This window comes from Geospiza fortis, unplaced genomic scaffold (assembly GCF_000277835.1).
Source record: "Geospiza fortis unplaced genomic scaffold, GeoFor_1.0 scaffold706, whole genome shotgun sequence".
In the NCBI taxonomy this organism is placed as follows: domain Eukaryota; kingdom Metazoa; phylum Chordata; class Aves; order Passeriformes; family Thraupidae; genus Geospiza; species Geospiza fortis.
Window position 1 is genome coordinate 86,301 of NW_005054606.1, and position 21,536 is coordinate 107,836.

The 21,536-nt window shown below is 43.1% G+C and overlaps 2 protein-coding genes across 21 annotated transcripts in view; both read right to left on the reverse strand.

Annotated features, from left to right (window-relative positions):
• The window catches only part of LOC102038531 (unc-80 homolog, NALCN channel complex subunit), a gene marked incomplete at its 3' end in the record, with an annotated part of 89,673 nt that extends 85,735 nt beyond the window's left edge, over positions 1 to 3,938 (reverse strand). Inside the window, exon 1 of the mRNA XM_031064575.1 lies at positions 3,922 to 3,938. Coding sequence (XP_030920435.1) covers positions 3,922 to 3,938 — 17 coding nt within the window. The remainder of the gene's footprint in view (positions 1 to 3,921) is intronic.
• A 1,963-nt stretch (positions 3,939 to 5,901) lies between these two features.
• MAP2 (microtubule associated protein 2) overlaps positions 5,902 to 21,536 on the reverse strand; it is a 172,489-nt gene continuing 156,854 nt past the window's right edge. For 12 of the 20 annotated variants that reach the window (XM_031064581.1, XM_031064580.1, XM_031064586.1 and 9 more), the window contains 4 exons: positions 12,902 to 12,994; positions 11,290 to 11,371; positions 10,685 to 10,797; positions 5,902 to 10,048 (listed from right to left, as the gene is read on the reverse strand). In XM_031064581.1, coding sequence (XP_030920441.1) covers positions 9,833 to 10,048; positions 10,685 to 10,797; positions 11,290 to 11,371; positions 12,902 to 12,994 — 504 coding nt within the window. In that variant the 3' untranslated portion in view covers positions 5,902 to 9,832. The remainder of the gene's footprint in view (positions 10,049 to 10,684; positions 10,798 to 11,289; positions 11,372 to 12,901; positions 12,995 to 21,536) is intronic. The other 8 variants (XM_031064587.1, XM_031064582.1, XM_005430187.2 and 5 more) reach the window with 1 other exon arrangement.

A 21,536-nucleotide genomic window follows, 5' to 3' on the forward strand; every position in this document is an offset into this window, starting at 1 on the left:
GAATGCCGACCTAGAAATGCCACGGGATAGGACAGACATTGTTGAGAGAGAAATGGAACTAGAAACAAGTTCCAAAGGGTGGCCTTACAAATAAGACTAGATACTTTGGAGAAATAGAACTATGAAAGATGCATTGCAGTAAGACCCACAACAGGTAATTTTAGATGATTAGATAATTTAAGGCATTTACAGCATGATGTGGCTAAAGCTGATAGTCCAAGAAACGCTTATAGTGTACTGTAATTAGGAAATAGTTGGCTTCTAATTGTGATGGCATGAATTATAATATCTGCATTATCACCCTTCACATGAGACTGAAAATAGAATAAGTTTTAAAACACCTCTCTGCTGCCCCATCTCTGGGTCAGAAAAGGGCCAAATCCAACAGGTGGTGGGGGCAGAGGAACTTTGGGGTAGTTATTCCACAGATTTTTCTTACACAGAAGAGCTGAGGCAGAGGTGGAGAGGATGGGAAGAGCCAAAGCAGATTTACTGGTGTTTCCAATTGCACACCAGACTGATTTGACTAATACAAGCACTTGAGTCAGGTTTGCTAGAAATATTTCTCAGGCACTGGTAGGTGAGCTCTCCTCCTCTACCTAAGAATATAAGAGGATAGTATACTACAACAAATAATTAATAGAATAAAATGAAAGACCAATGCAAGTTCATCCCAAACAGTTTTGACCAAAAAAAAGTGACATTCTGTTGCTTATATGAATACTCTTTAGAGGAAACAAATAGCTTTGATGTTCAGGATTATTTTTCTTACTCTTTCTTCATGCATAGCCAGTGCTATGCCCTGCCACAAACCATTAGGAAGTGGAGATCACATTGCCCAGCACTGAGGGGAAACTAAATCACTTCTTGGAATTTTGTCTATGATTACTTTGTAGTAACTGGAAATAGAACTGCAAACTGCAGTTCTAGTCAAGCTTGCCATTTGATTGCAGCATATTGCTATTCACCCAGTCACAAAAGGCACATAAGTCCCTTTGGTTCTACAGAGGTTTAAAGTTCTGATGCAAAACAAATCAGAGAGCAAAGGAAACATTATCAACAGCTGGCTCTGTCACAAGAAGTGCAGGCATGAAGATGCAGATCTCAAATCCAGACAGGCCATGACCAGCACTACGTTAAGTTTGACAATGGCTAGAGACAAGTTTTTTTTCTCATCTTGTTTTGGAAACAATGGGCACACCAAGCTGAAGTAGTCTATCTCTGTGAGTAAAATGAATTGCATGTGTAAGAGAAGAAGAAATTTTACCATCTGCAAGATTTTATTTATCTCTATACTGTATTTCTGCTGGCAGCAGAGACTTTCAGACCTGCAGTTAGCATTTGACCACACTTAATACTAGCACTACATGGATGCTTCAAAGGGAAAGTCCTGCAAATGAGTCCTCTGCCTTCCCTTACAGTGGGGAGAGAGAGGAAAAAAGAATTCTTCAGAGAGGCCATTACAGGAGGACAACAGCAAAGTGGCCTGAAAATTCACCCGTGCTCTGTTCTCTAGGCTACACTGGCATCTTGGGCTGGCACAGAAACACAGGTCGGTCTACCTGCAAAATTACCAAGGCTACTGCAAAAAGTCACTGCAAAATGACCAAGACTACTGCAAAAAGTCAAAGCAGGTGAGGGAAAAGTGGAGAAAGCTCCGCATTACTCCAACAACTCCTAGCCCATGGCAACTGCTCAGTCACAGAAGATGCCCATAACACTAACCAGCCATTTCCTCTCTTACTGCAGGCAGGAGGAGTCTGACATGCCTCCAGATCACAGGATTCTGCTTAATCTCTCCTTTATTCACCAGTTGTTTACAATCCAGCACAGCAGGATTTAGTCTTGATCCAGAAACAGTCAGGGCTGGCAGGATAGCACAGAGTAGGGACACAGAGCAGAACCTGAGCATGAAGCCCCCACCTCACACAGGAGTGCTCAGAGCAGGGAGCTGCTCAAACCTCACTGCCTTGCACTTGTTTCCATGGTTATACTCTCCAAGTTCCCACTCCTAATCAATCCCTGCTGTACACACTCCTAAGAATTCACATCTTATTTATCTGAACTCTCTGTGCAGAATCCAGGCTCTCAAGAGTATGCCAAGCCATTCTGTTGTGCAGCAGCCTTTCCAAGAGCAAAGCTGCAAACAGCTCCTAAATGCAGATTCCAGAGCAGGGAAAAAAAAAAAACATTTGCCCACACCCTCGAGATCTTACTCTTCCACTGGCTGCCAGCAAGCTTCTGTCCTGACTGAGCAGACCCATCATGAAGGAAAACCCTTTCTCTCTAGGGACAACCAGTCATAGAACATCAGCACTGATGGATGCCACTCCTACCCTTTCCCATATGGGTCTGTCAGGGAGAAGGAATGTAAAAATTGAGAGAAGCCTAGGAAAGCCCTGTTTTTTAAGGGCTGTTAAAACATTTCTGAATAACATAAGGTTATTCAGAAGTCTGCTTCACAGGCCTTCTAGCTAGCCCTGCTCAAACAACAACTGTGCTCAGAGACAAGGATAAAAAACCCCTAAAACTGCAAAGATCCCCTAAAATGACACATTTTACTGCTGTTGTTGCATGACTTGGGGCAGGAGTGGACAGCTGGATCAGATTCCACAAGAACAATTAGATATTTTATCCCTCATTTAGGATAGAACCAGTAGCACAGCACTCATGCATCTGAGCCTTCTACTTCAAAACAGAGCAGAAACACAGGCCCTCCACACCTTATCAGTAAATCTGTATCTGCCTTTGCATAATGTTCAAGCAACAAAACAGATTCACATAGACATTTAACTGCAGTTACATACATTACAGGCACAGCTAGATAGGACAGGATGGGAGGGAACAAAATCCTGTAGATGATCTGGAGAGATTATCTGGACAAGACTGGGGGAAAAGAAAAAAACCCTCAGCTTTCACAGTCAGATTATCATCCCTTGCTCAGGATTTACCGTGCTCTAGTAGTAGGTGAAAAACTATTGCTTCTTTTGGGGGAAAAAAAGGCAACAAATCTCCTCCCCTCAAACGCTGCCCCACCCAACCTTTTTTACCTTCTTCCTAGAGAAGGAAGTGTGGATGTCTTGAGCTACTGTGTTACCAAACATGCCTTCCCCTCTGTTCCTCAGAGAGAGCTGAGCACCTCCTCCCCAGCACGCTTCTCTGTCCAGAACAATGGTGCTCACACAAAACCAGGTTTGGGAATCTCTCTACCAAGGCCACACTTTTTTAATCACAGCAGCTGGGACTTCTACATGGCCAAACACCTCTAGGTGAAATGCTTTTTGCGTCTTACCCATATCTCACCTTCTGCCATCCTTCTGTACAATGCAAGGAACAGCCCATTAGCTAAGACAGGCACAGGATGGACAGATGCTCTGTACCTCTAACAAACACTGTAGCAGGACTCCTGGGCTTCCCTCCCTTTCAATAACAAGTAGGAAATCAAGATTTTGTTCACAAGTTTTACTCATCTCAATGCTCCAATGCCTCAGCACAGACAACCACAATACACAGAGTATCACCACACAATTTCAGAAAGTTCCAACCCACACAGAGTAACACCTTACCACTCCAGAAGGCTTCAGGCATCTGCCCTTCTTGTTCTTCAGCCCAACCTTTTATCGCCTCCTATTGATGCACTGCACCTGTGTGCCCTCTGTTCCCTTTGGTGGTTGGTCAGTGCCATGTGTCTCGTTACCTTCAATGCTGCTCACCTGCTTCTCACAGCTGTAGCTCATTGAGGATGAGGCTCAGCCACAGCCCCACTCCCAATTACCACAAACTGTGTGCCTACACTCCAACCACAATCTACTAGTAAAATTATGAAATAGATCACTGACCACATGCTGTTAATAAGACTCAACAATCACAGAAATATCATCTCTTCCTTGTTCACTGTGAAAGGCAGAAACAGGTTCTTACCAGCTGTCCTCAACCATTGTTCTAGCTGTGAATACTTAAATCATTATTTACCCTTTTGTTCTTAGCTTCTTAATCCTTTCCCTTTCCACAGAGAGATGATGCATTTGTTCTGCCTTGTACCTAAGCATGGTTAGGAGGGTGCTGCTAATGGATAATTAATGGCACTTGATCATTCCTCCAGGTCATTTGACAGCATTTACTTAGGAACATTGCAGCGTTGTGTGTGAAGTCCAGCTTGCTGAAGGTTTGGGATCCTTAAGGCACTCTACTCAGTTGTATTTCCACACCCTATGCCACACCCTGTGCTGCGCAGGTACCCAGTGTTGCAGTAGACCTCTCATTAGGGGTAGAAATGGGCCAAGACACAGACTCTCATTTAACAACCTGAAAAGGGTCCCAGTAAACTTCTTTACAGCTTAGCCATCTTGACTGTGACAACAGCAAATTTCTGCTGTTGGCTTCTCTGACAGACTGACTGCTGGCTATTCCCTCTGACTACAGCAAGTTCCTACTGTTGGATTTTCTGACTGACTGCTGGCTATATCCTGCTGGAATATGACTGCAAGTGTTTCCCTGCTGCCTCTGACCACAGGCTTTTACCTGGCTCAGCTGTGACTGCAGGCTCCAAGAGCAGTCTCTAACTCCATCAGACCCAGACTGACTTCACAGCAGATCTTCTACAGCAGCAACTCTCTCCCTTGTTTTGTTCTTTGTGTCTCTCTGGATCGTTCCTCCTTCCTTAGAGTTCCTCTTTGCCAAAGCTCTCCCTAGGTGCCCAACCCACCCCTTTTATCACACTTATCTTTATTAGTCACAGCTGCAACCCATTAAGGGCAAGGCTGCTCTTCTTTGGGAGTTAGTACAGCTGTGACTTATCAGGGGAGAGGTCCCTTGCAAACTGATCTGTGATTTCTCTGTTCCACCCAGAGCTCAGAGCCGCACTCCCCTGGGCCTGAGTTCAGGCTGGGACTAAGCATCCACCCCGGATCCATGATGACACACTCCAAGCACCTCTCAAAGTCTGCTGTTTCCCGGTTAGTTTCCAAGACAGACCCAAAAGCTCACCCCAAGCCCCAACTCCTGTCACCTTCACCACCCTGGCACTGTCCACGTGCTCCTGCTGTGCCCAGCTGGCTGAAGGGATCTGTGAGGTGGGTGGGTGGAGGAGGCCACGCCACATTGGCAGCCCGAGGCCGCCATTTCCCTGGTGTACAAGGGCCCTGAGGGCTGCTGTGTGGCTGTGCCACATTGGCAGCCATTTCCCTGGTGTACAAGGGCCCTGAGGGCTGCTGTGCGGCTGTGCCACATTGGCAGCCTGAGGCCGCCATTTCCCTGGTATACAAGGAGCCTGAGGGACTGTGTGTGGCCACACCACATTGTCAGCCCTGGGCCACCATTTCCCTGGTGTACAAGGGCCCTGAGGGCCGATGTGCAGCTACATTGAAGGGTCGCTGTGCCTGGGCTCTGCTGCTCTGTGCAGGGTGCTGCTACACAGCACCCTCAGAGGTCCCTGATCCAGGGATCTGGATCACAGGTCCACATGTCCTGACCACAGAATCACAGGGCCAGTTTGGCTGGGAGATCATCTTGAGACCTCTGAGATTATTGAGTCCAACCAACACTGTGAACCAACACTGGCTTGTCAACCAGGCTGTGGCACCAAGTGCTACGTCCAGGCTGTCCTTAAACACCTTCAGGGACAGTGACTCCACCACCTCCCTGGCAGCCAGTTCCAATGTCTAATCACCCTCTCAGAGAAGAAATTTGTACCCATCAGGGAGATACTGACCCACAGAAGAGGATACAAGCCATAACAAATGATCCTTCTGTATAAAAGTGAGAGGGATTGGCTGAACAATACAACTGGATCCTCTGTGACTGCTCCTGGGCAGACTGAGGGCAGTACCAGCAGGTGCTGGTTGTGCAGGGCTTGGATTCAGGAGGAGCAGGATCACAAACACAGGAAGGTAACACATGCAATTAGATGACAAGCGAGTTTATTTTGCAAAACAATCACTATACAGCAACAAATACAATTGCAAATTGGATTGAAAAACATGAACTACCTACCACCAGCCATTCAAGAAATGCCTCTTTTATGGTAACAGGCTCTAGAATTATCAGAAAAAACACAGGTTTGTAACAGCAGACTGTATTCCTTGATATCCCAGCATACAGCATGTTTACTTGTTGGCTTTTTCTCTTTGCTAAAGTTGAAGTGGCTTTTATACGCTTGACTTTTCCCAGTGTGAAACTAATTTACCTTCCTGCAGTGGGAATTGCTGGAGCTGCAGAGGGAGTTGTTTTAGCAATCTGACTAGTGAGTGAACTCACAGACACCTAGGCTAGAAATCTACCAGCACTGATTTTCACAGCTAATGTGATCTACTCTTCAAGGCATTTGCCTTTGAAGGGACATATACTTGGGTTTCAAACAGTATTTATTCCAGCATGGAAAAAACTACTGCTCATGTGGCAGTCAACACAGGCTGCCTTTTGACTCCCTTTGAGTCATGTATTTAGGCAAACTTAGACGTGTGAGCAGTCATGATGAGGTTACTACTGTACCATAGCAGAGGATTGAATGATTAATTCCATTTACTGCTGTACAGTGAAGATACATATTGCCCTCATGGGCTCATAATTTTCCTCATCAGGTTTAGTTTTTCCTTTACTCTTGCTGGACAGAGGTTTGCTCAGCTTTGATTTGTTTCAGCTTGTGGTTACGTAGAAACACAACTCTGCAGATGAGGCAGAAGCACTCTTTCATCTCTACAACCCGATGGATTATTAAATTTGGGGTGCTCCCCTAGGTACCCAAACAAGGTTTCACCATTCCTTTTGTCTGGATTACCTCTGCATTGTTACACAATTGGGTCTCTGGCACCCAACAAACCTGCTGGCTCAACATGCCTGTGGTAAAGAAACACAACAGATGCAGTTTCCAGGAAGCTGGCTCTATCTTCTTTAGTGGGCATTACATATTTACAAACTGTTCTTTTTAAAACGAACACTCTTCTTGAGAAAGTTAAGATTAATATGAGCTTTTCAGTGAACATCTAGAGTCATGTAACATAACTTGTTTTTTTTAATTATTATTCAAAAGCACAAAACTCTTAATTTCCTTTCATCTAACTCCACAGCATTCTAGGATTCTTTCTATGGAAGGATGATAATGATTACAAAGGTCTTTGCTTCAGTCAAAACAAGAAAGCTCATTTTAATGCATGAAATAAATGACTTGGTGTGTTACACACTCTAACTTTGGACTCAGAGGTGGATTAACTAAGCCTTATTTTCTAGAGTATGCCAATTTTAAAGGCAGAATAAAAACACTTGAGTCTCAGGTTAACACTATTCCCATGAGATGCTGCTCGGGTTCAGAGAGCAGAGGTTCAGTAGTACCATAGTTTTTCTCCTACACTGGCAAAAGGCATAGAAAGAAAAACCACTGCAAAGCTAATTTATATTAATTGATAGCATAATCAAAATGATACAAATACTGTCAGTTTTCCTTTCTGTCTGTTGTTTTTCTGAAAAAATGGGAAGAAGATTTTATTGCACCTCACTTGACACTGTTTCCATGTGAATTCTTAGGATTACTTTAAGCAGAAGTGTAACAAATACAAGGCAGAAATCAGAATCCTTCAATTGCACTTGGGATGGTTCTAAACTCACTGTCCTTTATATGAAACAACTGACTTACAAACAGTGTTAGGTACTTTGTTGTGTGAAAAAGCTTTTTGCAGAGCTGAAATGTCATGTGTGGGGCTGTCAGAAGTTCATATTCAGTAGAAGTTTGAGAGATTTAACCACTCTGTTTTGTGTTTGTACTGCTGTAGCAGCTTAGCCAAAACCCCACTTTGGTCCACTGAATACTTACTGACCAGTAACTGCATTACTACCTGAATGTAATGATGGGGAATCCTGTGCCATTAATTTTTAGAATCTCCACAGACACAAAAATCTCTGTGAGTCTTTTCAGACCAAACCCCAACACACAGACACACATGAAAATTAAGAAGGAAAAAGAATAGAAGTTTCCAAACCACATCATTAACCTAATACATACATCAAGTACAGTTCAACTGACAGTGCAAAGTTCAGTTAGGAGGTTTCAAAAGGAAAGATAAAACAATCTGCAAGAATGTAAACTGCTCATTCCTTAATGTCTCATGTACATAGGGCACCAGCAGGTGATGATCTGCTGCTGAGGATCATCCCCATCACCAGTGTTCTCTCAGGTAACTCCACTAGATCTGTTGGTTGTGCATCTGCCTTTTAACTTTCATGCACATTTTTTCTTATACTATTTATAGTCAATATAATCCCACTTTGCTCAGATTTTAAGATGCCCTATTTAATTGATGAATCGCTATGAGAACCAGTCTAGGGAACTGATTTTTATTTATTCATGTATTCTAACTTACAGGCATCTCTGCTATGATTATCACTGTTATCTGAGTGCCTGAGTGTACATGTGAGACATCACTAAAGGAGTGGAAACATCTTAATATTTTTTCTGTGTTTCAACTTTAGCAAAAGAAAAACAATAAATCAAACATTCCTTGTTACTGTGGGAATGAAGAAAAAGATGAGGAAGGAAGGGAAGGAAAGAGAAAGGAAAGAAAGAAAGAAAGGAAAGAAAGGGAGAAAGAACGAGAGAAAGAGAGAAAGGAAAGAACAAAAGAACCAAACTATTGTGGATTTTTTAAAAATCCATAGCCCAAACTCAGCCTTCTTTGGAGACTCTTTTACAAGCATCTGGACCCCACAAAAATCATTTCTTTGTGAAGAAAGGAAGGGAAGAAGGAAGGAATCCTTTTTCTAGCATTACAGAATAGACTTGCATCTGTCACTAAAACAGGGTCACGGCTTTTAGTTGTTACAGAAAGCAACTTCATGCTACAATTTTCATCTTTTTTAAATGTATTCTTATGAATAGGGAAAAAACCCCCTGCTAACATCTACTTTTACATACCTAAAATTGCAACACCAAAGGGTGCAAGAGACACAGATACTGTGAATAAAGAAGTAGAATATTCAAGTATATGAGGAGGGCGTATCACAAATGGCCACAGAGAAATATATATCTATAATACTGTATCAAACAGATGGAAAGAATGTGGAACTGGTGGTATGCACACAAATCTAGCTGCTTAACCAACTTTTCTAATCAGACACTAGTCTGTTGGGGTATGAGTGCTCGCTTTCAGCAGCTTTTTTATGTCACTTCCCAAAGCACGATTCAAATGTTTTCAGCTAGTATTTTTAGTTATTATTTAAATAATTTATTGGCTTTTCAGCTATACACTGACATAATTAACCAGGTTCAAAAAATGTTAATAACTTAATTCAACTTTTGTTCTACTCATTTATACAAAGTAACATATTTTTTTTTAATTAAAGTTGAATTTCCCTATATGCCCTTCCTTCTGGTAAGCAGACTGTTAATTTAACCTGTAATAACTTACAATGGGCAACTTTTTTATTTCCCCATCTATCAAAAGAACTGTGAAATGAGCAACTTGGGATATTAACAAGGCTCTTCAGAAAGAGGTGGATGGCCTTCAGGCACATGAAAGGTAAAAATGCATTTTTATCATACTACAGTACTCCATGCAAGACAGAGCAGAGCAACAATAATTGTCCAATGTAACATACCGCTGTATACCCATATAAAGCCAGTGTCTTCCTGTTGTAAATGGAGGTCAGGCCAATTTCTGCATCTATGGAATTTTTTTTTTTTCTGTTTTTTTTTTTCTTTTAAACTGTATGGTAACTACAAGTCTTGGGATGTAACTTAGTTTTAGACATGGTAAAGAATGAACGTGACACCAGCTCTGAGCCCATTCCTGCCAAGAGCTCATGCCTAAATATTATTACTTCATACAATGCAAAATGAGCAAACTCATAACCCCTGCTTGGCAAGGGCTGCTGTGACATCTTCAGCAAGGGTAGCAAGCTGGGGTGATTCAAGCAGGTTGATGCTTCCAGAGGATGAGACGTTGCTGAGTCTGCGTGGCGAGGCCATGCTGGACCTGCCCGGTGACTGCGTGATGATCTCAGCCCCGTGGTCAACACGGGCCTTGGCGTGCTCTCTGAAGTTCAGCTTCTGGCTGTCAATCTGCTCCAGGAAAAGAAACAATTTCACACATTATATGTTCACCAAATTATCTCTTTATAGATCATCATTTGGGCATCATTTTGCTTACTTTTAAAAACTATTAGAAGGATCAAAGCTTCTTCGCTCCTTAGAAAATTGAATTTTCGCCTTGTTCAATAGCTACTGGCATACTATGTTACATTCTCTTACCATTTCTGTCTCTGATGGATGCTTTAAAGAGAAGTTCCTAGCTGTACAAATTTCATAAGCATTATATGGGCACTATGATTTGTTTTCAAAATCTGTATTTTCAAATGTTTGTGGGAGTGATTTTACTTTTAGGATGTTTTCCTCCTGTTTCACAATGGAGTCCTCCTCTCAGATCATACCTGTGCTGTCCCTCAGTCCCAAAAAAGGTTTATCTTTAGGGGGAAAAGACAGTGCACAAACTACGTGATATTCCACTCTCAGCTTAGATGCAGATGCAAGATGGGTCATTCCAAATTTCCAAGGGAACAAATTGATATTTGAGTGTGCTTGAAAGAGGACAGACAGATGCTTCATACTCAATTCAGAGCCAGCACTGAATTTAGAGCTCTAGTAATTTCACTGGGCCAGGGGCACAGTGGGAGCCTTTTCTGACAGCTGTTCCTTTACCTTGACATTACCACCCCCAGGTACATGGTGGGCATTTTCCAGTGAACCAACTTTAGCCTGAGCTTTTTCTTTGAAATCCAGTTTCACACTCTCAATTTTCACACGCCCACCTCCTACAGAAGAAAAGGAAACACAGATTAGGAAATTGAAATGGTGCAGGAGAAAGTGTGAGTGCACTCATGCTTCACGTCACACTATCTCCGTTTTAGTTGAGATCTAATGATTTTTGAGAAGCACAGAATAATGCTCTGCATGTTAAGTAAAATATAAAATCTTCAACATATAGTTAAACTGTTAGCAGGTGCTGCAGTCCTGTTGGTTTTCACAGGATTTAAACACATATTTAAGTATTTCACTAACTTCAGCCCATATTTCAATCTTATGCCAGAGCACCATCCTTTGGCAGTATTTTTTTATCACTTCTCTAAACTAGGTGGTCTCGTACCTTTATGTCTTTATATAGTAAGTAATTTAATGCATTTTTATTACTAAAGAGTATTTATTTTCTCTTTCTGTAAAAGAGAACAGTATCATCCATGATTTTGAGCTCAAATAACAGTATTAGGTCCTTGCTTTGTCCCACAACACATAAATTCCTACAGTACCTGGTTTGTGGTGGATATTCTTGAGTGAGCCACACTTGGAAGTCACATGACTCAAGTCAATCTTCTTGGTTACAATTTGTACCTGTCAAAAGTGAACACATAAAAAATCACAGGAATGAAGATAATAAAATAAAAAAAATATGTTAAAAGTCAAGCCCGGCAGAGAAAGAGTGAGAGGCTTCTATAAACCACTGCAAAAGGAGAAATGGTTAGTAGAAAACAGACCATGCCACAAAAGAGGAAACCTCCCACCTAGGGAGATGACAAAGCTGGGTTAAGCTTTACTATTAGCAAAATGAAGAGGAGATGAAGGAGATCAGCTTGTGGGTTCTTTCTAAAATGTTTCTGAGCCTCCTCCTTTCAGAGTGAGTGCTCCAAAGCCCTGCACACAGCAGGACCCATCCCATTTGCTTCTGTCTCAATCATGCATCCTGGCAACTAGGATATTTTGGTGACTGCTTTTTTCTCTACCATCTGTTTTGAAATTTTCTGCATCTATATATGGTATCCATTTCCTGTCAGTCCACTATGCAGTCTGAGTAATCTACACATGTGCCTCCTGCAGCTGTACCTGAGCAGGCTGGGGTTCAGCCAGCTGGCTCAGTGCTCACTGGAGAGCAGCAGGTCAGGCATCCTCCTTCCTCCTGGTGCCACCTTGCCATGGCTGTGCTGAGCCCAGCTTGAGAACAGCCACAGAGTGACACTCCCAAGTAACACCAAGATGTGGCCCACAGGCACTGAGCTGGCAGGCCCCAAGAAGTCACAGCCAGCCAGGAGCTCCAGGGTAACTGCAATGCCACTGGCTTGCTCACCACACCCCCAGTGGCTTAGGCCAGCACTGGCTGCTGTATTGACCCTGCCTGGATCACACGTGTCCACACCATCAGCTCTTCCATCTGAGGGGTGATCATTTCCATCAGGACAGTCATAGCCACCTTAAGCTACTCCAGTGTGCCCAATAAAACCAGCAGGTGTCTGGTCAAACCCTGGGCCACCTCAGTTTCTTATACTGGAATAATGCTGTGACATCAGTGCTCAGCATGCTGCCTGATCACACCCTCTTCTCTGAGCTTTCTTTGTCCTCCTGTTTTATTTTTCTTCTTCCCCTCTGCTGAATGCACATAACTGAAAGGTTAGCTGAGGAAGGACTGGTGCATAGAAAATGCCCAACAGGGAGGCTGGAGTCTCACTGTGTGCTGCAGTCTCTTTCTGGAAATTACTTGGGCTCCTCCCATAAAAGAAAGGCACTGAACCATTTTGGCTCAGACTGCACTTTCACTTGGGCATTTAGAGATAACCCTTCTTTTATCATTAAGAGATAAACCTTCTTTTATCACTTAGAGATAACCCTTCTTTTATCATTTAAAGATAACCCTTCTTTTATAATTTCCTTTCCCTGTCCAAGATCTGAAAATGTGTTGTGCTCTGTGGGAAAAGATCAGGAGGCCACCACTGCAAACACAGGGCTCACTCAACTACCAGACAAACTCACATGTGCAACAGCAGCAAGAAGGAAAGCAGTGCTCAGAGGAAGGGAGACAGAGGCTTCTGCCTGTGTGAGGTGCTTCACCACAGTGGAAGTACCTGTTCCCAAGATGTCCATACTACTTACATTTCCTCCCCCTGCAGAATGTTTGATGTTATCTCTGGAACCACACCGGGACTGAATATCGCTAAAATCGATCTTCTTGTTTAAAATCCTAACCTAAAAGGAATCGGAGGTAACTTACTATACACACACACACAGTTGTGGCTGCAGGACAAGGAAACCAGGGTAATTTGCCTCCTACAGTGACTCTTTCTTCTGACACTTGTATTGAAATGTGAGAAAACAAACCCTGTCAATCTCTTAGAATGTTCACACAGCATCTGTAAATACATTGCGCTGCTCTTTTTCTACCTCACAAAGTGGTGGTGAGATACAAGGGGGAACGTTCTATACTGGGTGGTATGAGAGGCGGCTTTTCCCTGAAAAAATCAAAGAACTCCATGCTTGCTTGGACTAGGCCTAGTCTTTGGACAGCCTGTCCTAGGGTCTACTGAGTGATGTCCAGTATTTCTGCTGAACTGGCCACAAGAAGATGGGAACCCACCTTCCCACAGCTCAGCACTCCAGCCTTTGATGCAGAAATCCCAGATCCAGCCAGCACAGGCACAGGCTGAAATCCTGAGGTATTTCAACCCACCAATGATGACAGCACCAGCCAACCCCACACAACTGGTAGGTCACCTTCAGAAGGGCACCTTCAATAGTCAAACTAATTTCTGTCTTTCCCCCTCCCATCTGCTTATCTGTCCAAGTAAACCAACGTACACTGAAACATGAAAGCAAATGCCTTTGGAATTTCATGCTTGTGCTTTCTTTCAATATGATGTTTGTTTCAAAATGTACCCCAGTACTATATGAGACACATGTCACATCAGTTACAGAACCACACATCAGATGTGTATTCAGATCTGGCTCTCAGACAGCTTCTGGCCAGACACAATTGGGCAAAACAGAAGGAAAGCCTTCCTGGCACTTTCTGAGCACATCTCTCAATGATGGATCAGCAGCACTTCTTAACTATGGCCACAGGGATTCATCTGCTCTGAAAATGCTGACTTATGGGTCATGGCAAGACCTCTGCACTGCGGGCCTGTAGCTTAAAATGGAGCCAAAGCAAGGTGAAAAGTTGAGAGAGTGCCTTTGATCTAGTGCCTAAAGGCTGACTTGCACTCACAAGTCTAACAGTTCATGAGTCTCATGGCCCATGGACCCAGCTAGCAGATATATAAAGAACCAATCATCTCAATTATCTCTCCATCTCACTGGGTGAAATGTGCCCTTGTGCAGCAGGGGACCTATGCATCATTTGTGTCCTGTTCTGAGGGCTGGAGAGAGCTGAGGGACATGCATGCATTCTGCTGCTCATCTGGTGCAGGGAGGAACTGAACTGATTCAGGTTTTCCCTGATGATCTGTTTCTCCCTTTCCTGGGATATATCAGTATCCCTGCACATATTTAAATCATAACCATGCTCGCTAACTACGTGTTCCACAAATGAACAGGGCTTTGTTTCCTGTAAATAAGGGCTTAAACTGCTTAATTCATCCATCCTGTATACTCCAGCAAGCCCTATCCCTATCCCTTCCAGCCAGCATTTTGTCCCAAGCATTCTCCCAAGTCTGCTAGACTGGGCCAACAGGCAGTATAATACACAACCAGCCGACTGTTTGCTGTCCCTGATTGTGGAGAAGGGCTGAATTCACTGCCTTTAGCCCAGTGATGGTGTTATGTTGAGTCCCTACTCCATACTCTGTCAACAGCCATCACTCTGTGTAGAGGGACCTCCTGTATTTCTCACCACTGCCCCCTTGCCAGCACTGGCTGAAATTGTCCAACAAGTTCCAAATGAGTTGAGAGAGGCTGAGATTGCCAGCCAGCCAGTGTGACTGCAGAAGCAGTTTTGTTTGAGGAATCATTGTAATCAGGAGAGAGAGCTTACCAGAGAGGGACAGGAACCATTTAGGCTAAAGAGAAACTTTGGCTTGCAAAGAAAGAAGGTAAACTGACTATGAATCATTTGAAACTGGCATTTGGAGGGAAATCTTTATCAGAGCAAGGAATTGCCACGTGAGGGAGCACAGCTACAAGAAAATGGCAAACTTTCATGATGGCACTTGATGAAATGAATTAGATGATGCAGCTGCCTTTAACAGAGGCAGCACAAACACAATGACTCACCAAGAAGGTTCTCTGTGTTCCAAATATGTATGTACATTTTGTGTGTGGGTGGAGGTGTGGTAGGGATGCACACATACGCACTTCAGTTGTGCTGGAAGTTAAATGAAAGATCAAGCCTGCTCATGCTCTCATTCAGGAAAGGGAACATTTTGTGTGTGGCAAAAAAGTCTGTGGCAGAAACAGGACTGCTTTCTATCCACACTCTCTAGAAATCCCAACAAGAGAACGTCATGACGGAGTCCCTTGTAACCCATGTTCTGACCTGCCAGTATGAAGTGGGTACCTTCTCTTCTGATGTGATACTGGTTTGCCCAGGTATGCTGGAAAGGGCCTGGAAGTCAGCATTTGGATTAAGCTGAGGTTCCTCAGCACTTGTCATAATTATGTGTAATTAAACCATGGTGGAAAATTAAAGCCTTACAGACAATGCAATGTTTATTCTATAAAACCATATTGCCCAAGAGAAAACTGGCTTCTGTGTGAAGCCCTGGAAGTCTGACAGGCCTTCCCCTCACTCTGTCTTCTGCTGACTCCTCAGCAGTGGTCCAGAACTGAAGCCCAAGGCAGACTGTGTGCCAGCATGCACACAGCATGGCCCCAGTGACTCCCACTGCTTCCAGAGAGTCCCCAGCAGGACTGGGAGAGTGCACTCAAACACCCACCCATGCAGCTGGAATGCTGCCTGTGAGAGCTCTGGGCAATGTGGAGCATTTATGATGCATCGCCTGCAAGGAAAACAAGTGCAGAAGGTATTTTCTCAGAGTTGATTTAGATGAGGCATATATTGCTCTGCACTCAGCACAGTTAACTGGTTCCCTTCCTACTCCTTCCGTGGCCAGACTGACAGTCAGAGCAGCTGGGGTTGTGGTCTAAGGGAAGCATCTACACTGGAGCACAGGGAATAGTTTTGGGTTAAGCTTGCTGGCACAAGAAGAAGACAGGCTATGAGACACAATACTTGTGAATGTTCCAGTCAGATATATGCTTCCTGTTAAGCAGAATATGACTTGGATTTCAAAGACTCCCTGTACAACAGTTTGCAGGTCCTCCTCTGTCAGTGATGTTCGTGATGAGCAGAAATTTGTACAAACACTGAGACGAAGGCAGAGAAATGCCTCAGAGAATTTAGTTCAGTTGTGTTTAGCAGTTTAGTTCACTGCTAAAGACAACACCAATGTCCAAAAGCTGCTTATGCAAGAGAAAGCATTAGATTCCATTGCTGCCTAGAATAATTCAGTTCAGCTGCTTTTCACAAGAAGAGGAAAAGCCCCTAACTTACCAACATCTGAGCAGAGTGTCAATAAACAGCTTCCCTTCTATGGCATACTACACTTGTATACATTGAAAGAGATATTTAAAGAACAGAAATTGTGATGCTGATGATATTACAGGCTCTGAATATTTTTTCCAAGGAAATGATTGCTTGTGTTCTCCCTGCCTTGCAATTAGGGCCTCTGAGAAGCTCTGCCACAAATACTGCCTAAAACATTTAAAAATACTCTAGCTTGGTTCTACTTGGCTGTTTGAACATGCTGTGGAGCTGTGACATTGGGAAAAGCTTCCAGACTCCTAATAGCTTAGCAAAACGGAACGATTCTTTCTATTTACCACAGCACTTTGACTAAGCTATATCCCAGGAACTAGACATTGTTTCAGTGTTTGATCTCCAGGTTAACATAGGTATTTAAGTGAGACAAGAATTGGTCTTGCACAGGAAGCAAGGTTAAGGTTAAAACTGATTAAAATCAAGAGAGACTTCAAAGTGGTTCCAAATTTATCTGCTGCCAAGGACAGATGATACCAGTCTTCCTGCTCCTGCCAGAGGCTACAGGGAGAGGAAAGGGAGACAGAGGGTATTTATTTGGCCTAGTAAAGTCCTTGAAGAGAAAGACAGTGCCTCAGATTTTCCACACCTACAGACAAGGCTTATGATGATGTTCAGCCTTTGCACTCCTGGAATAAGTGGATACACACATCAGCAAGGCTGCCAATCCAGAATCTAGTGATATTCAAAATTAAAGGCTGTGCTGAACATAGGCAAAATAATGTCCCATTCTCACCCTGCTCTTAGTAAAGGGTGAGCAAGGTACAGTCATTTCTTACTTTAAAAAACATACTGAGAGGCAGACACTGAGCAGATAGTATTGTGATCAGCCAAGTCTTGAATCCTTGCATAGGACAAGAGTGGCTGATTGACAAGTTTCTTTACACCTACCCTCACATCATTGTACTAAAGTAATTAACAAGATGGCCTTGCTGAACAAGGCCTGTGCCTACCAATCAGGGGAGGAAAGGCCTATGGACAAATACTTAGAGGGTCTGCATAATTATGCTAGAAGTACAAAATTAAACAACCATTTTCCATGCCAAAGAGTTTACAGTAAATAGTCAACAGTGAATTTAACAGAGAGTTCAAGGAAGTGCAAGATCCCTGTCAGATGAACTGTAGCATGTTCTGCAATCACACTCCTCACTAAAGCTGGGAAGCTGATCAAAAGAATTGTAAAAAAGTATTGAAGATTCACACCAAAATAAAAAAATACTGGGAGTGCAATTAATTCACATAAAACATAAAATCCTTGGTTTAGTACTCCCTTTAACAACAACAACAACCCAACTAACAGATTTTGCTAAAATTGAGAATCCAATACTTAAATTTTTGACACAATAGTTCCTACTCATGGAAAGAATACTATTAGCTTCAAATATCAAGTGTTGAGCATCAGGTATCAGTTTCCAAATCAGTTTCTGTGTCTTTGAGAAGAGATGAGTTTTGAGCCACTACCTCTGGAATTTCTTTACTCCAGCAAAATGGAGACAATTAAGGTTGTTCAGTTCAAAAATATCTTGCAGTCGTCTCTTCATGCAAACTGGCTTTCCCAACATTCAGCAGATATGTCCCTTAGCCTTTCTTTATCGTTCAAATCCAAATTTTCAGTATAAAACCTTCTATTATTTTTTTCCTGCCCTTCCTGCCTAGCAAAAGAAACTTTTTCTAACCTTTCCATGCAAAATGGAACACTATTATATGATGAAACAGCTTTGATCCAGATTATGTATTCCCTGACCATTATTCCCAAAACAACAACCTTTCTCATTTTAGTTCTCAAAATTTAAGCTACTTAGAGCTCACCTGGAAACACCTCCTTTGCTGAGCTTGCTGCTGGGATAACTCAGACTTTCACAGGAATTTACATCCTGGTAATTTCAATCTACTCTAGGAAAAAAAAATACAGCTTCTCCCTATAGGTTATTAATGAGAGAACAACATCACATGGTACCATCACAGCTGGGATTTGACTCTTCTAACATTAGCCAGCTAAGAGCTGGAACTGGTTGCTTAAGCTGCCAACTGTAGCTGGTGGAAAGATACTGAATCCTCCAGAAAGTGGCACCTTCAGCCCTAGATTGAGCATCTGAGTGGCAGAAATCAGGGCAGTGCTGCTCACTGCCTACAAAAAACTGAGAGACACATATGGCTGCTGCAGTGGGTAGAAGTTCTCTTAGTGGCTGGAGCCCATGGGACTGCTTGGGAGCCTCCTGATTGTGGTTCACAGTCTGCCTCACAGGCAGGGTGCACATTTTACAGATGGGTTAGGTACTGCAGTGATGTTACTCTGTCCTAATTCTCTGCTCAGTTCTAGCAACCAAACACCTTTCCTCAAAAAAGCCCTTCTGAAACTTGCTACAGGCTGGCAGTGATTGCTTAATTTTTCTAAAATATGAGTCAGGAAGAACATCTAGCTTTTTATCCAGAATAATTCAAGGCTTAACTGTACAGACTGTACTCAGGCAAGCCTTCCTTTAAACAAGTGCAGTCTGAACACTGGAGCTGCAAGATGTTATTTCTGTCCAATCTGCAATTTTCAGCCAAAATTCTAAATTTCATCAACTTAAAAATTACAGGTTTGAGCTCTGACAGTTTTGAAGGTGTACCTGAAACTCCTAACTTCTCTTCACATTTGTAGATCTGCAATTAACAAGTGGTGAATTCATTTCTAATTTTCAGTGCAGAACAAATCCCTTCAAATGTCTTGCAAATCTCCAGACCTGGGACTGTACAAAGAAAGCAGGAGCAGACTGACAGAGATTAATTTATTTTACAGTTCTGAATTGTTGAGATGACAAATGCACAAACTTATTCCAATGAGTGAAGCCAACAGTGTGGAAACAATTGCCTCCCAGTCTCTCAGCTACATCTTGTAACAGCAGCCATGCTCCATGGCAATCCACACCTCTCTGTGCAGCTGCCTCAGGTGCCTCTGGCTGGGGAAAGCACCAAGTTTGGCCCTAATAAGCTCATTTATGTTCATCACTGACCTGTGCAAGAACTTCCTCTTAAATTAGGCCTAAGTGGTTTTGATTCGCCTATGTTGTTACAACGGACTGGAGAAAAAGCACATGGTGTGCTGGAAGGAGAGTGGGATCCAGGAGCAGCTCAGACTGCACTTTATGTGAAGCCTTGCTCTCCACCATCTTTCTAGACACTCTTCAGCAGCCATTGCACCAACAGTACATAACTTACAGACTTGCAGATTTTGGGCAGTCATGAGTGTTCATAAAGTGGCACAAAGACATGTGAAACAGCAGAAGGAGGAGGAACTATAAGATGTCACCTCAAGGGGAAGTTAACTGAGAACTTTTGACCTCCCTTTCTCCAGGAGGTGCTCAGCTCTGGTGCACCAACCAGACCAGTCTGTGTCTGTACTGACTGCACCCTGGCACGCTGTCAACTGAGGCAAGGAACATGCCAGAAACACACTGTTCTCTGCAGACAGGGTTGTAAATCATGATGATGGGAGTCTGGTGTATGTGCTGGGGGGAATCTCTCCTATCATCCTGATGCCTTTTCACTGGTCCTAAAATCAGGAGCCAGACACAGTTAGGGTGGTAAAAAGGGGTTACCTTTGTAAGGATCCTTAGATGCACAATTCACCAAGTGGAAAACACCAAAGTTGTACACACAGAATAATGTGTATACATTTTTATAGGGTTTACAAATTAGCATATCTGACAAGAATCCCCAATTAGAAGCATAACTGGTAAGGTAATTCCACAGTCCAACTCTTTTTCAAATTCCCCCTCCTCTAGACAGGGACTAAACTGTTTATAAAAATATGTCTGGAAGAGCTGGTCTCAACCTTGGTTCCCAGGAAGAACCAAGATAAGCTAGGAGCCTCAGACCCCCAGCTTGGAACCTTTGGAATGTGTTTTGTCTTTCTGCTTATCAGGTAGGGTCAGGAAAAGTACTGGAGATAGGCTACAAATACAATAATAGGATACAGAGCTACAAATTGTATTAGGTTGGAAATGCAAGATGTGGCTGGGGGGTGTGTATTCCATGGCCATCTGTTAGAACCAGGTGGGGCAGTCATCTTCTGTTAATTGGGCCACCTGTTAGAACCAGGTGGGTTCTTTATCTCTTCCACACCCATCCTCCCTCCAGGAGATCTCTTCTGTTCATGGCCAGTGAGTGTCCCTGCATGGCTGATAAAATTCCATCATCCCATGGGGAGATGCTCTGCCCAGGGGAGGAGCCAAGCATTCCTACCTGGATAGAATCTGACATTTGGAACAGGACAGCAGCCTTTGCCCACTGCATTCCCAGAGGAGCAGCTTTCTTCTCCCCTGCATTCCCAGAGGAGCCCAGGCCCATCTCCAGCAGCCCTGGAGCTTCAGAGGAAAACTCCCCCCTTGTGCAGGATCCTGCTCCAGCAGAACCACAGCTGGCACTGCAGGAGGGCTGAGCCACCATGGGATGGGACTGTGCCACCACCCTGACACACAGGGGGTCAGCTCCTGTTCTCACTCTCTCAGTGCTGTTTTGTGTTACTGCATTTTTATTTTTCCTTATAAAGAACTGTTATTCCTACTCCCATATCTTTGCCCAAGAGCCCCTTAATTTCAAAAATTATTATAATTCAGAGGGAAGGGGTTTACATTTTTTCCATTTCAAGGGAGGCTCCTGCCTTCCTTAGCAGACACCTGTCTTTTCAAATCAAGACAAAATTTATGTGTAAAAACACAGAGAATATATAAAAGAAGACAAGGCAAAAAAAATCAATTCATCATTAATCCAAACTGATTTTGAAGCTAAAATACCCATTTCAAGCCTCTTCATCTGCCCACCTCTGAGATGTCTTACCAGGGCCAGTCTATTTTATCACCTAATGAACAAGCCTATTCTCCTTGCAAGCATTTCTGTGGTTTTTGGAAAGCATCTACTGAATAGTGGTGTCATCAATTTGTTCAAAATTTCTGACTCATTACTAATTGCATTTTGTTTTCTACAATTTAGGAAGATGGTGAAGTTCTTCCTTAATCTTCATAAAAACCTTCATAGAACATTTCATGCTTTAGCATGGCTTAGATATTTCTTTTTTCTATGTGTCATCTTACTTCTTACAAGGTGCCTGCCTGTCACTATAATTAGTGGCATTTTAAAGCTTATGCATGTAATTCTAGTCTGTGCAGCTCCATTCACTTTGATGATGCTCTGCTGCTTCACATCCACTGAAGT